Genomic DNA, 12,443 nt, shown 5'->3' with positions numbered 1-12,443 from the left:
CTGCATATAGCTGTTAGATGCTACTAAAAATTCAGAGAATGTCAGGCATCTGATGTGAATGTATTTACTAAGGAATATACACATAAAAATTTTAACACAGGCATATCTGTTAATTCAGTGCTAATCTATTTGAAATTATTTTACAAAAGAAGGAAAACAGCTTTCTGAGAAAATGGAAATAATGTATTTGTATCAGGACTTCTATTCGTTTCTAATAACTGATAAATACTGTCAGTTTCTATGTCATCAGGGTCCAAATTTCTACCCAGTCAGCCAACAGCAAGTAATTGGATGATTACTACTAGTGTTTATTATTACTGTCATAATTTATCTGGATGCAGCAACTGAGCATATGAAATATATGCCTTGTAGATGGGAAAAAACCTAATAGACAATTTCATGCTGATTGTAAAATCATTATCACCTTAAATAAAAATAACCTAAGAGAGGTCAAACTGTGATTATTTACAGAGATTTTGTTTCATTATTAGTGTTTAAGTAACAGGGACATTTTATTCAGTTATAATTGCTGATTTCAAAATCAGTTTATACCAACCTGAACCTAAATTTACATCGTCTAACAAGTAACTGTAATCTCTTAGCAGTCTGACTCCTCTGAGTTTTATATGCTATGCTCTTTTAATTATCTTTTATAAAAGTATTTTATGAATGTACCATACTGTTTCTAACAACGTAGATAAATAGACTTTAAATAAAAAGCTGTTGGCAGCTATGCTATTCTTCCACACAAGGGAGTTCCTGGTTGTATGATAATAGAAAAGCTTTTCTACTGTGGGAGTCCTACTGGAAAAAAAACAGTGTCTGATTGTCAAAAGTAATAAACTGGACGTTAAAGTATGTATTGTACAAAGAACAATACAATTCAAACCTTAATAGAAAGAGGTTGTTTCATCTGACTACCATAAAATGGCAAGGAATCATCTTCTAGAAAAAAAGATTGCAGAGTCAAAAATTTGAACAAGTAAATATGACTTGAAAGTCATTTGTAGGGAGTGGGCTTTCACCAAGAAATCCAAGTGTAGTCTTAAAAGTGGCATTTCCTAACAGAATGAGATATAAACCTCTTTATCACTAGAAATTTAAACACACTGACTCTGTTGCTTGACAATCATCCCACTTAATGGCTATGTTATCAGGAATTAATTTGAGGGCATTCTATGGTACCCAAGTAACTCTTAAAAGGTGAGGTTTGCAGGTAAAACAATTTGTAACAGCATATTTCACATCTGCAACAGCTATATTCACCTGATCATAACCCAGATGAATTTGTTCTTGCTTGGCTGTAATTTCTTCTCTAGTTCTGGACACTGTGACTGGTGCTTTAGTTTTATCAGTGGCAATTATTTTCGGAGCTACAGTAGTTTTCTTAGCTTCCTTTTTAATCTGATTATTATAGAGGAAATACAAGTTTCAGTTATGTATGGTCTTGAAAGATAGTTGGACAATGGAAAAGCATTTTGGTATGGGAACAGGGAAGGAGAATTAAGGGGTTAGATCCTTCTGCATGGCACACAGCTCTGTATTATATGTATATGGGTAAGTATTGTTACACCCTGACACCTATTTAAATAAAAATAATGATTTTTTTAAAAAAGTTAAAACGCATTTCAGGAGTCAGCTCATTTCAAAGGTCAGTCAGAAGAGAAAAATGGGCATCCTATTAATCAAAACAGTTAGGAAAGAAAGACAGAGGTGGAATTATATAGCCTAATTAACAGTAGTTCTAAAAACTTGTAAGTGGAATAAATCTTAGAAAAAATGAGCTGGAAATGTATAGTTAGTATTTTTTGAGGGACACAAGGTTTGTAAAGAAGAGAGGACAAAAACCCAAATACAGTTGTAATAGTGCTATTCACCTTTTCATGGGTTATGCTCACTTGCTCTTGTTTGGTAGCAATTCCTTCTTTACTTTTCGATATTATGACCAGTGGTTTAGGTTTATCAGTGGTAATCACTACCTTAGGTACAGAAGGTTTCATATCTTCCTTTCTTATCTAGTTTTTATGGTAAAGAAAAATAATAGTAATCAATTATGCCTGTTGTCAAAATTACACAGCTTTTGGGGAAAGTGAGATAAGGTTTCAGAATGTATATCAATAAGAGAAATGGCATATCACCTGAGAAATTGAATAATTCCATTCTAGAGACCATGTTATAGCCTGATATCTTAAGTCATATTTTATATGCTAGTTGAACAAAGTGCATTCAAAGTTATTAACATATCACATTAATCCATGTGTGAATTAGAGAAGAATCTTCCCACTTCCTAGTTAATTGTGATATATCATTGTTATGTTTTGTAGAAATTGTTTGCATAAAAATTAGTATTAATGACTTCATATTTACTGCCATCAGTAGGTGGAACTATTTAATCAGTTACTCCAACAAACAATGGTTCCACAATATGGTCCAGCAGATGCATTCAGTCCTCACACAAACATGAACTTCATAAAATCAAACTCCACATGTAAGTATACCATGAGAGATAGCCTTTATAATTTATCTTCAGAAATCTACCTTCAGACAAAGGTCATTAAGCATCAGATGAAATTATGACTACCCTGGCAATAAAACCCATAAAGCTCAAAGGATCTGTAGGAAGGGCAGCTGCGCTCTTCCTCTGTAGACAGGGTTGCTACAATGTTAGTAGAACTGGACCTGCAATGCTGGGTCTGTATCTGGAATACCTTGCTTTACAATTTTTTCATTTTGTAATCTCTTCATAAGGAAGCAGAACAAAGATACATAGCACATTTGATGAAGAATGACATTTTATAAACTTATTAGAATATAACAGTGAGTTAAACATTGTAACATTTATTTACCTTTTCATGAGCAATGTGCACTTGCTCACGTCTGGTAGATATTTCTTCTCTAGCTCTTGATATTCTTTCTTGTTCTTTGGCTTTATCTGTGGCAATTATTACTGTGGGCACTGGAGTTTTCTCTGGTTCTTTTCTTATCTGGATGTTTATAAAAACAAGTTTAAATGACATGTTATTTAAAAATATAAGGTAAGTGATTTTTGATACATTTGGAAAAGAGCATACAAACAAAGAGGAAAAACATCAAACTGGATTTCAAAATTATCTAGTCTGGAAACAATAACAACACCACAGACATTTACAAAACATATATACATTTAGCATATAAATATTTAGCAAATAAAATATAAACAAACATTCCACAAATGTTTGCTTTGCTACTGAAAGCAGTAATAAAAAAAAAATCTGATCAGAGAAAAACTGTCCTGCACCCTAATCAGTTTGAGAATGTGTAGGATATTAAAAACAAGTTTTAGGTAACATTCACTTTGCCAAGAAGTTCAGATGTAATCTGCGCATAAACTGGCAATTTTTTGCCAAGGTGGATTTTGGTTTCTCAGTACTTTAAAGATAGATTATGCCTTGTTCCTCATGCATTTCAGCTAGAATGCAAATGTAACATTTCTTTACAAAAGCTGGTCTTCCATGAAATCACATTTGTCTGATAAAACACATGCTAAAATAATCTGACTTCCAATCACTCATCAGTATTTTCAAAATTGATTTCAATGCAGAATGAGTTTTTCCTCCTTTTTCTGACTGATTGTGCTGCCAACAAACAAAGCAGGCTACAAATTGAAAGCTTAGAAGGAAAATCAGAACGACAACAAAAAAGGAAAATGTAAGAGTAATTTCCTCCATGTTAATTCTTTAAATGATTGAGAATAGTATCTAGTAAATCACCATACAATATATAAAAAATATTTTTTATAAGTTAATGTTTTGCAAGTTTATCACATTCTTAGGTATTAAGAATGGAAGTGAAATAAAAAAGGAAAGACAGTCATCAAGGAGAGATAGGAGAATGACAGCAACGTCAACTAGAAGAGTGAATATATATAAAAGGAGAAAATAATATTATAAAAATTCACTTCTCTTGTTCATAGGCTTGTCTTTTTGATGAGATAATAGATTTTTTAACAAGGTCAGGTATGACAATTATTGATAACATCTTTATTCACCTTTTCATCAGAGATGTGCCTTTGTTCTTGTGAAGTAACAATTTCTTCTCTAGTTCTTGACATTACTGTTTGTTTTGTGGCTTTATCACTGGTAACTACTACCGTTGCCTCCTTTCTCATCTGATTTTTATAGCAACAAACAAAAACCCAGTCTTAGAATTTATTTTAGCAGACTGATCATCAAAAGAAGAGGAGAAGGAAAAACGGGAGAGGAATAAGTGTGAAGGAAAAATACTAAGGGAGAATTAAGTTATTCTTAGTGAGAAAATTATAAATGAGGTATTATAGGAAAAACTTTATCAGTGTAAGAGTAATGTTAGAGAATAAATGACAAGGGAGAATACAGGATCACTTTCATAGAAGGCATTCTTAAACTTAAAAACAGTTTAAGAATAATTAGCTCAGTCCTGCTATGATGGAAAGCAATGGAATAAGTGATCCACAAGCATCCCTATCCAGTCCAGATGCTCTATATGAGTATGCATGCTTTTGTGGTGCACTGGATAATATGTTAATTCCTCACAGTGAATCATGCCTTGTTTGCATGTTGGATGAAGGGATAAAGGGGAAATCATAGAATGTCTGTGCTCTATTTCTACCTGCTCTCGAACAGGCTGAACGTGGACTGCAGTCATTGCTGTCCTTTTAGCAGTTTGCTCTACAACACCTGGAGCTGGTTCTCTCACCATGGCTTGATCCACAGCAGCAACAACTGTAGCAACAGCTGCTGTTTTTTCACTGTCCTTTCTCACCTATATTAGTCACATCAAAAGACATTTTTTTTCATGTTTTGCATACATTCAGGAGCACAAAACCAGCACAGAGACAGAACGTTGCAAAGAAGCATTTCAATATTTACAGAACTCTCTCAACAGCAGACACACACACATTTTTATACACAGCCTCTCAGACTTTATTTAGCAGTGGTGAGTCCACACATAAAGCAAAACCAACGCACTTTCCAAAAATAGACTTTACCTCTCTAGCACCAGCCGCATCCTCACCAGCAGCAGCACCACTAATGGTAACTTGTTCTTGGACCCCATATCTGCCCTCCCATCTTTCTTCAGTTCTTATTTGGGTAGCACTTGTAGATACTCTTGTTTCCTTCATCTGGGCTTCTGTGGTTGCAGCATATCCTTCCTGCTTCCAAGGAGGAAGGACTTCGGCCCCAGCTGTTGTCACTACATGTGTTTTACGGATTGGAGATGGAGATTTCACTGGTCTAATAGGTGAGGTGGAGATTCTTCCAGCAGGAGAAACAGACCTAAAGAAAAAATAAATATTAATATAATTTATGTAGTGTCATACCATGACAACTATACAAACAATTTCAGCCTGAACTTGAATTCACTCCCAATTTAAGGTATCTTCAGTACTTTGTAGTTTGATTTGTAAAAGGTTTTTGAGGTGTTCTACTTGTAAATTACACTTACCTGTTTTAAACATTATGCCTAATGTGTGTTTGTGTCATACACATAACTGTAACACATCTTTGTACTATCTTAGTTAGAACTGAAGCAAGAAATAAGGGTAAATGTCAAAGGGCATTTCACTCAAGCACATACATTTACAATATAAAAATTCATCATTAGTTTCCATTTGCTCTATCTTAATTCTCCTTAATCATCCACACCTGTTTTAGGACTCCAGGCAAAGTTCTGATCAGGGCCTATAATTTTTCCCATACTTACATTTACAAATCTCACCCATAATAATTGGCAGCAACTTGGAAAGTATATATATTTTTTTTTATTCTATAAAAAATACAACATTTTCTAAATTTTGATATTCCAAAAATTCAATCCCAATCCTAGCTGATCATTTTAAAGTATTTTTCAAAATGCTTTAACAGGCTTTCTAACTTGGATTTTCTTTGAGTAATATTTTTATTCTGTATTTCCCACAGAGCATTAACAAATTGCAGCAGTAGGGGGCAGCAACATCATATTAATTTTTTAGATTTATTTTCTAATGGATTGTAGGTCTTGAAGTGGTTTGACTAGCAGGGGAGTACAAACTTCTAGTTCCACATACACTCTAGATGGCACTATTGAAATACTCTTTCAACTATGCAGTTTGTTAGTTATTGCTAGTTACTATCAATCAATTTCTTCTGGTGCTTTTAAGTTAGTCTTAATGGGGCAAAACTCATCATCATACCTAGCTGTGGCAATTTACACGGGACTCTTCTGAGCACTCAGCTTGGAGGCATTCCTTCCTTGACACTGGTGCTTCACAATGCTGAAACTTCAGGACATCCAAAGCAGTTTTCTTTTTACCTGCCTCTCAGCACAGACCTCCTGGGGTCTCCCAGACCAAGAGCCCTGCTCTTCAGATCACTCACTTTCCCTCTCAAGACTCTATGCAATGGAGCTAAACTTCATTTTTTGATAACCACATTTACCTTGCCTACCTTCAAAACATTATTTCTGGAGTCATTACCAGCACACACACAGAACATGCTTTCACATTTTTTTACACCTCCTTCCATTCTGTTTGCCACTCACCAGAGTGTCATTGCTCTTTTTTCCTCTGCTTGTCTAAAATAATCCATTTTCTTCCATATGGAATAGAAAATCTAAATGAGGCACGCACCTCCACAACAGTGGCAAATACAGCAGCACATTATAGTTCACCATCAGAATAAACTCCATCAGTATAAAGTCAGTGCATTCTTCCATTTTATACCATCTCCTCATCCTACAGCATTACTGCTATATGTGAAACTGATTCAAAAAGCAGTTGTTTGAAATAATAAGCTTACCTTACTGGTGAGGGTGTTGGTGCTCTGACATGTCTTACAGGTGATGGTGATTGTCTGACAGGTGATGGTGATTGTTGTCGTGCCATTTGTGCTTTTGCAGCAATTATCGGTGGGGTCGGTGATTTTGATGTAGGTCTAGGAGGCATTCGTGGAGGCGCTTTGTGTGGGAGCTGGTGGGCTGTCACACCTTCTATGACCATTTCAACACTTGTAAGCGATCTGGCATCAAAGTGGGCTTCAGTCTTCTACAACAAAATCAAGAAAACACGTCTGGGATACTGTAGAAGTAACGATCCACATTTTAGCCTTACCTACTTTGTTTTTGAAAAATATACCTTTTCAATTCTGGCTTGTCTTGTTTGTGAAATCTGAGCAGTCGAAACAATTGTTTTTGTCTTTTTAGCAGGAACGGCTTCTTCCTCACCTTTTGGAAGAGAAAACATAGTCAGGAGAATTGCTTATGGCATAAAAAGTAAGCAGCTGCAGAAATAAACGAATGGTCAATTCCAATTATATACAAGTTTATATTAACAACAGAGAAAAAATTAAGCAAACATTTCTTTTTCCTCCATTATCTATAGACAGATAATTGTGAAAATAGTTTAAATAATATTTTTGCATTACTATGTCATTAGGAAAACAAAACCCAACCAAATCAAACCAAAACACATTTATTGTAGTTTATTCAGAATCAGTCCTGGATCTAAAATGACTACACAGTCTGGAAGGCTGACTGACATGAAATCCAAGGAAGACTGCTCTGGGTAGAATGATTCATTCTACAATTCTCTATCTAAGACTGTCTTCAACCTTACCAGGCTCATTTACAAGACCATGTACAGTAAAGCAGTCTAATATATCTATTCCATCAAAGCCAGCTTACAAGTTGAGAAACCTACAGAACAAAATGAGAACATCTAAAAGGAACCCCCCCACTTTCTTCTGTCTACTGTATCCTGAGTTTAAAGAGACCCATTCTGGACAAAAAGTCCTTTTCAGTTCTCAGACAAAAATCTCTGGCAAATTTTATCAAAGACACTACTTTTTCACAGCAAGTTCATAACTGTTGATAAAGAAGTTACAAATGAACTTATTGATGTAACTTCGATGAAGTGGTGTGTATACCATTACAACAATGAATGCTCTGTTGTTTTCATGGCTTGTAACTTCAAATCTGTTACCTTGAATTAGCAATTCAGCTGTTGAAGTAGCACGTCCCACATTATTTGTGGCATTTACTGAATAAGTACCGGAGTCTTCAGGATATGCTTCTGCAATTATTAAGCTGTAAAGGTCTCCTTCTCGTAAAATTTGAAAATCGGGGGAGCTTTGGATTTCTACTCCATCCCGATAGAACTTCACCACAGGTGTAGGGATTCCAGTCACTCTCACGTCAAGTCGAACTTGACTTCCCTGCCTTGCAGTCATGCTCTGTAGTCGTTGTGAGAAGTTTGGTGGTGCTGTTCCAGCTGCAGTTTTATTGAAGAAATAAACAGAAAACCAACAACGTCTATTAAAAAAAGCTGTAAGGGCTAGATATTTTCATTACTAGGAGTGCACAAGGTCTCCTTCTCCTTCACATGCTACTGACATATGACACTACCTTCTCAAATATTCAAAATATTAACAGTTGATTTGCCAAAATGCAAGCACCCTCAACTTTTCTCATGTGCTTAAAATTTCTGATTGCAAAGCCAATAATTGCAGACGTTCTAGAATTAGAGATAGGTTGATTACAACCATAGGTAGTAAATTAAAGTCTCTTGAGCATGCCCCTTTATGTTAGTGACTGTATTAAGTATAATTTATATCATTAAATATCATTAAAGGCTCCATCCTGCAGAACTTTATCCTTTCTTTTATGTGTAGTTTGAATGTAGCCAGTGTGACAGACCACATGAGCAGAAGTATATCGGGTTAAGCCAGAAGTTTGTAATTGTGATTAGGGTTTTATAAGATCAAGATTAAACTCTATGCAGTTAAGCTGTAAAGGACACTGTTAGAAATTACTGGTGAGAATATATGCTGAATTCTAGACTGCTTTAGGGAAAGGAATTTGGTTTGCTATTTCTTTGCTGATCACATACTTCAAATACAAACATTTTTCATTAAATGAGACACTTCTGCTATCATTCTCTTTCTCACATCGCTAACAGAGAAAGCTGTCTTTCTTTAGCTGCCTGATACCTGTGACAAGTAGCTCAGCAGTACTAGTTGCTTGCCCAGATCCATTGGTGGCTTGTATGGTGTATCTTCCACTGTTTGCTTCTGTCACGGTGGGGATCACCAGTTTAGCGCGGCCATCACTAAACGAGATCTGCACACCGGGAAGAGTTGCAGCAGAGAGAACCTGGCCATCCCGATACCAGCTCACCTCAGGAACTGGGAAACCTAAAGAAAAAGGAAGACAAAAGGAAATTAAGATGCTATGAAATGCCAGATATCCAAAATTACCATAATACTTGTTCATGTATAAACAGTTATAGCAGTGTGTAATGGCATAGGCACAGATCTATGATTATGATGTCCAGTGACACAGTGGTAAAGGAATTTCTTTTTAGAAAGGTCTTTACACAGGGCAACAGGACAACTGCACAGGCTACTGCATTTAGGAAACTACTTGAATGAGTGGACTGAAGTGTTCAGCAATCCTGTTGAGGAATAAAAGTTCATCAAAATTATAAGGGGGATGAATTAATCCATGTGAGGGTGATGGTTTATTTATTTATTTGCTAGTATCTAAGTAGTACTGCTTATTGCTAACAAATTTATCCAGTCCAATAGTTTGGAGACGAAGTAAAAATCAGAACTTCCAACCAAGTTCTCTTAACTCTAAATGATTGTAGAAAATAAAGTGACAGAAAAAGTGACTGTTGTAGATGTTAACACCAAATGCTAGTAATATTTTGGGGGGGTTGTTTCCTTTTCCTGGAGTGTATTCTGTGTGAGTATAGTAGAAAACAGTTGGGGGAATCAGCTGACGTTTTGCTGTTCAAATATATTATTATTTTGTTGTCAGGGTCATCAACAAGACTCTTCTGGTCAGAAGAGTTTCACCTGTATCTATAGCTGGTTTTTTAGCTTTAAATGGTGATTTTAGATTCCTAATGGAAATTCTTTTGCCAGCGTTCTACTCAGCCAACTTTACTGAGCAACTGAAATACATTTGACAAACCGGTAAAATTTTTACATGAACCACATAAGGACAACAACTAATTTCCTAAAGGAGACAGTTCCACCTCAAAGTCTTTTTTGCAGTCCTAGGACACCATTTCTCTGAAGTGACAATCCCTGCAAATTTACTTCATATATTTCCCCACTCAAGCCAAATCATCAATTGTACTGCACAGGGGCTCAGGAATGAGATCAGAGATTGTGCTTACTCCAGCTGCTTTCATTTTCCCAGTTCCACTTTCTGTGATTTGCAAAAACACAGGACTACATAATTCTGTTTCATTTCTGGAGTATTCCTCCTATAATCTCATTTCATTATTTGGGGTTTTAATGAGCCAGGAATATGACTGGTGAGACTAAAATGAAAGAGAAGCTTTTGCTGATCATCTGTTGTCACACCTGACTTGGTTAGGAAAATTTAAAATTTTCCTCATAGTTGAAAAACTGATTTTTAGACGTACGTAAGAGAAAGAGAATGTGGCCAGTTTTAGAGAGGATTCAAAATCAAAAGGGTAAAAGTACCTTTAATCATTGTTAATTCCGCAGATGGAAGTTATCAAACAGCTCTGATGGGGCTGGTATAATTCGATTTATTACTACTGGTATAGGACAACTTGGGCATTATCACCATGAACATAAGAGTATCCATCAGATGCCACTGATTTAATCCAGAGGTATGTGTCTTCAAGATTTGTGCAAATGAGTTTCAAAATGTTTTAAGCTAGGCAACCAAAAAAATCATGTTGTCAACCGTGAATTTCTTGAAACATTACCAAAATGTTTTCTTTTCTTAATGCAGCATCCTATGATGATTAACAAACACAGGGAGTTGAGTGGTAGGTTGAACACGGCCTACATTTTTTAAAATTGAGTCTATTCTGATGTCTCAAACTGTATGTTCAAGGGATCCAAATTTAGAAGCCATTTTGGAAATCTGAGCCCAAATTCGTATTAAAAGAAAATCAACTTCACAAATTTACTAGCACTCTGCTAGTCCCATGCCACAGAGCTGGGGACTAAAAGGTGAGATCTACCTCAGATTATAGTTTTGTCTGGACTATATAAAGTAGGGATTTACTTCTACATGTGCCACATGACACATTCTCTTTCATTTTAAAACTGTCCTTGAGGGTTTTTTGAGCTTTATTGTCAAAAAGAAGAAAATTGACCTGAAGTGCCTCAACTTCACTGCTTAAGTAATTAAACTCAATAATATTGTCCTGACAATGCTGTGACAGGAACTGCCAACCTGTGTATAATCAATGTGCTGTATTCAACAATATGCAGAGTGTAAAGGCTGTCTTGCATTAGGTAATACCTGAAATAAGCGGAGTACAGGTTAGTCCTTTATGAACAAATTCAATAGTTGATCAGTACTGTGGAGACATGAGGATGGGCACAGTTCTAATCCCAGCAGCACTGCAGACTTTCTTGAGGATGACGTGCTGTCTCATGTCCCCTTAGTCACTGCTCACCCAGCAGGGCTCCCCCTGTGATGATTGCCTTATCCCCTCTGGCACTTAATGCTTTTAATCACGGGGTTTGTGTGTTCTGTGCTTTCCGAGTGCAGGGCGTGGTACTGGGTATTTTTGTCTGATATCAGATCTTTGTTACGTGGCACTTAATTCACAGGCTGATATAAGAGTACAATTCATTTGTTCTAGTTTACAGACTGCAAAATTGCATCTCAGATGGTTTCTAAGCTCTTCCTGGTACTCTTAAATTAACCATGCTCTTCATGTTTGAACTGTAGCTCTGTATTAATACCTGACTTACATATAAAAGGGCAGTGTTACCAAAGATTAAAAAAAAGTCTGAACTTCGAAGTCAGAGTAACAGAATAACAGACATATAGGAAGGCCAGACAAGGTAGTAGAATAAAGCTGTGTAGTCCATTATGCAATTAGTTCAAAAAGTAAAAGGTGCATATTTTTTATACATCGAAAACCCAAATGCCAAGCCACTGTCAGATCTGTCAGTCTTGGTGGATGCTTTTGGGGCAGGAAAGACATTCAAGAACATCACAATATGAATAAAAGCTAATAGGAGATTGCCTCACATGATATTTAAGACTAAAATACACATATGGTATATGCTATTAGAAAAAGTGCTGTATCTTCTCTTAGTAAAAAATCAAATTCCCCTTCCAAGTATTCCATGATATCACACAATGAAAATAGCCAAAATCACATACTGAGCCATAATACTAGCATCCTAACTTGTTCTGATCATATATTTATGTATTCATAATGGGAATTGCAATCATCAGTGGAAAGAAACTTACATAGAAAATTTACAGTGTACAGACAATAAGACAAGGTTAGGGCAATGAACTGAAGAGTAGAGGGCCAAATAACAGAATATGGCATAAAAAAAATATGGATGTAGACTACAGGACATGTTCAAACACCTTGTGTGAGCCAGCATTATCCAAAAGGGACCAAGGGAGGAACCACAGTGGACCACAGATATCAG

General features: G+C 35.9%; 1 protein-coding gene across 38 annotated transcripts in view; it reads right to left on the bottom strand.

Moving 5' to 3' along the window:
• The window catches only part of LOC308068900 (titin-like), a 240,935-nt gene that overhangs the window by 225,091 nt on the left and 3,401 nt on the right, over positions 1-12,443 (bottom strand). For 36 of the 38 annotated variants that reach the window (XM_080400329.1, XM_080400320.1, XM_080400321.1 and 33 more), the window contains exons 3-12: positions 8,982-9,185; positions 7,976-8,263; positions 7,130-7,218; positions 6,795-7,039; positions 5,006-5,294; positions 4,627-4,779; positions 4,028-4,147; positions 2,847-2,984; positions 1,878-2,015; positions 1,267-1,404 (exon numbers count right to left, since the gene is read on the bottom strand). In XM_080400329.1, coding sequence (XP_080256455.1) covers positions 1,267-1,404; positions 1,878-2,015; positions 2,847-2,984; positions 4,028-4,147; positions 4,627-4,779; positions 5,006-5,294; positions 6,795-7,039; positions 7,130-7,218; positions 7,976-8,263; positions 8,982-9,185 — 1,802 coding nt within the window. The remainder of the gene's footprint in view (positions 1-1,266; positions 1,405-1,877; positions 2,016-2,846; positions 2,985-4,027; positions 4,148-4,626; positions 4,780-5,005; positions 5,295-6,794; positions 7,040-7,129; positions 7,219-7,975; positions 8,264-8,981; positions 9,186-12,443) is intronic. The other 2 variants (XM_080400328.1, XM_080400327.1) reach the window with 2 other exon arrangements.

Source organism: Falco punctatus (assembly GCF_963210335.1).
Source record: "Falco punctatus genome assembly, chromosome: 8".
Taxonomy (NCBI): domain Eukaryota; kingdom Metazoa; phylum Chordata; class Aves; order Falconiformes; family Falconidae; genus Falco; species Falco punctatus.
This window is presented reverse-complemented; position numbering and strand designations above follow the sequence as displayed.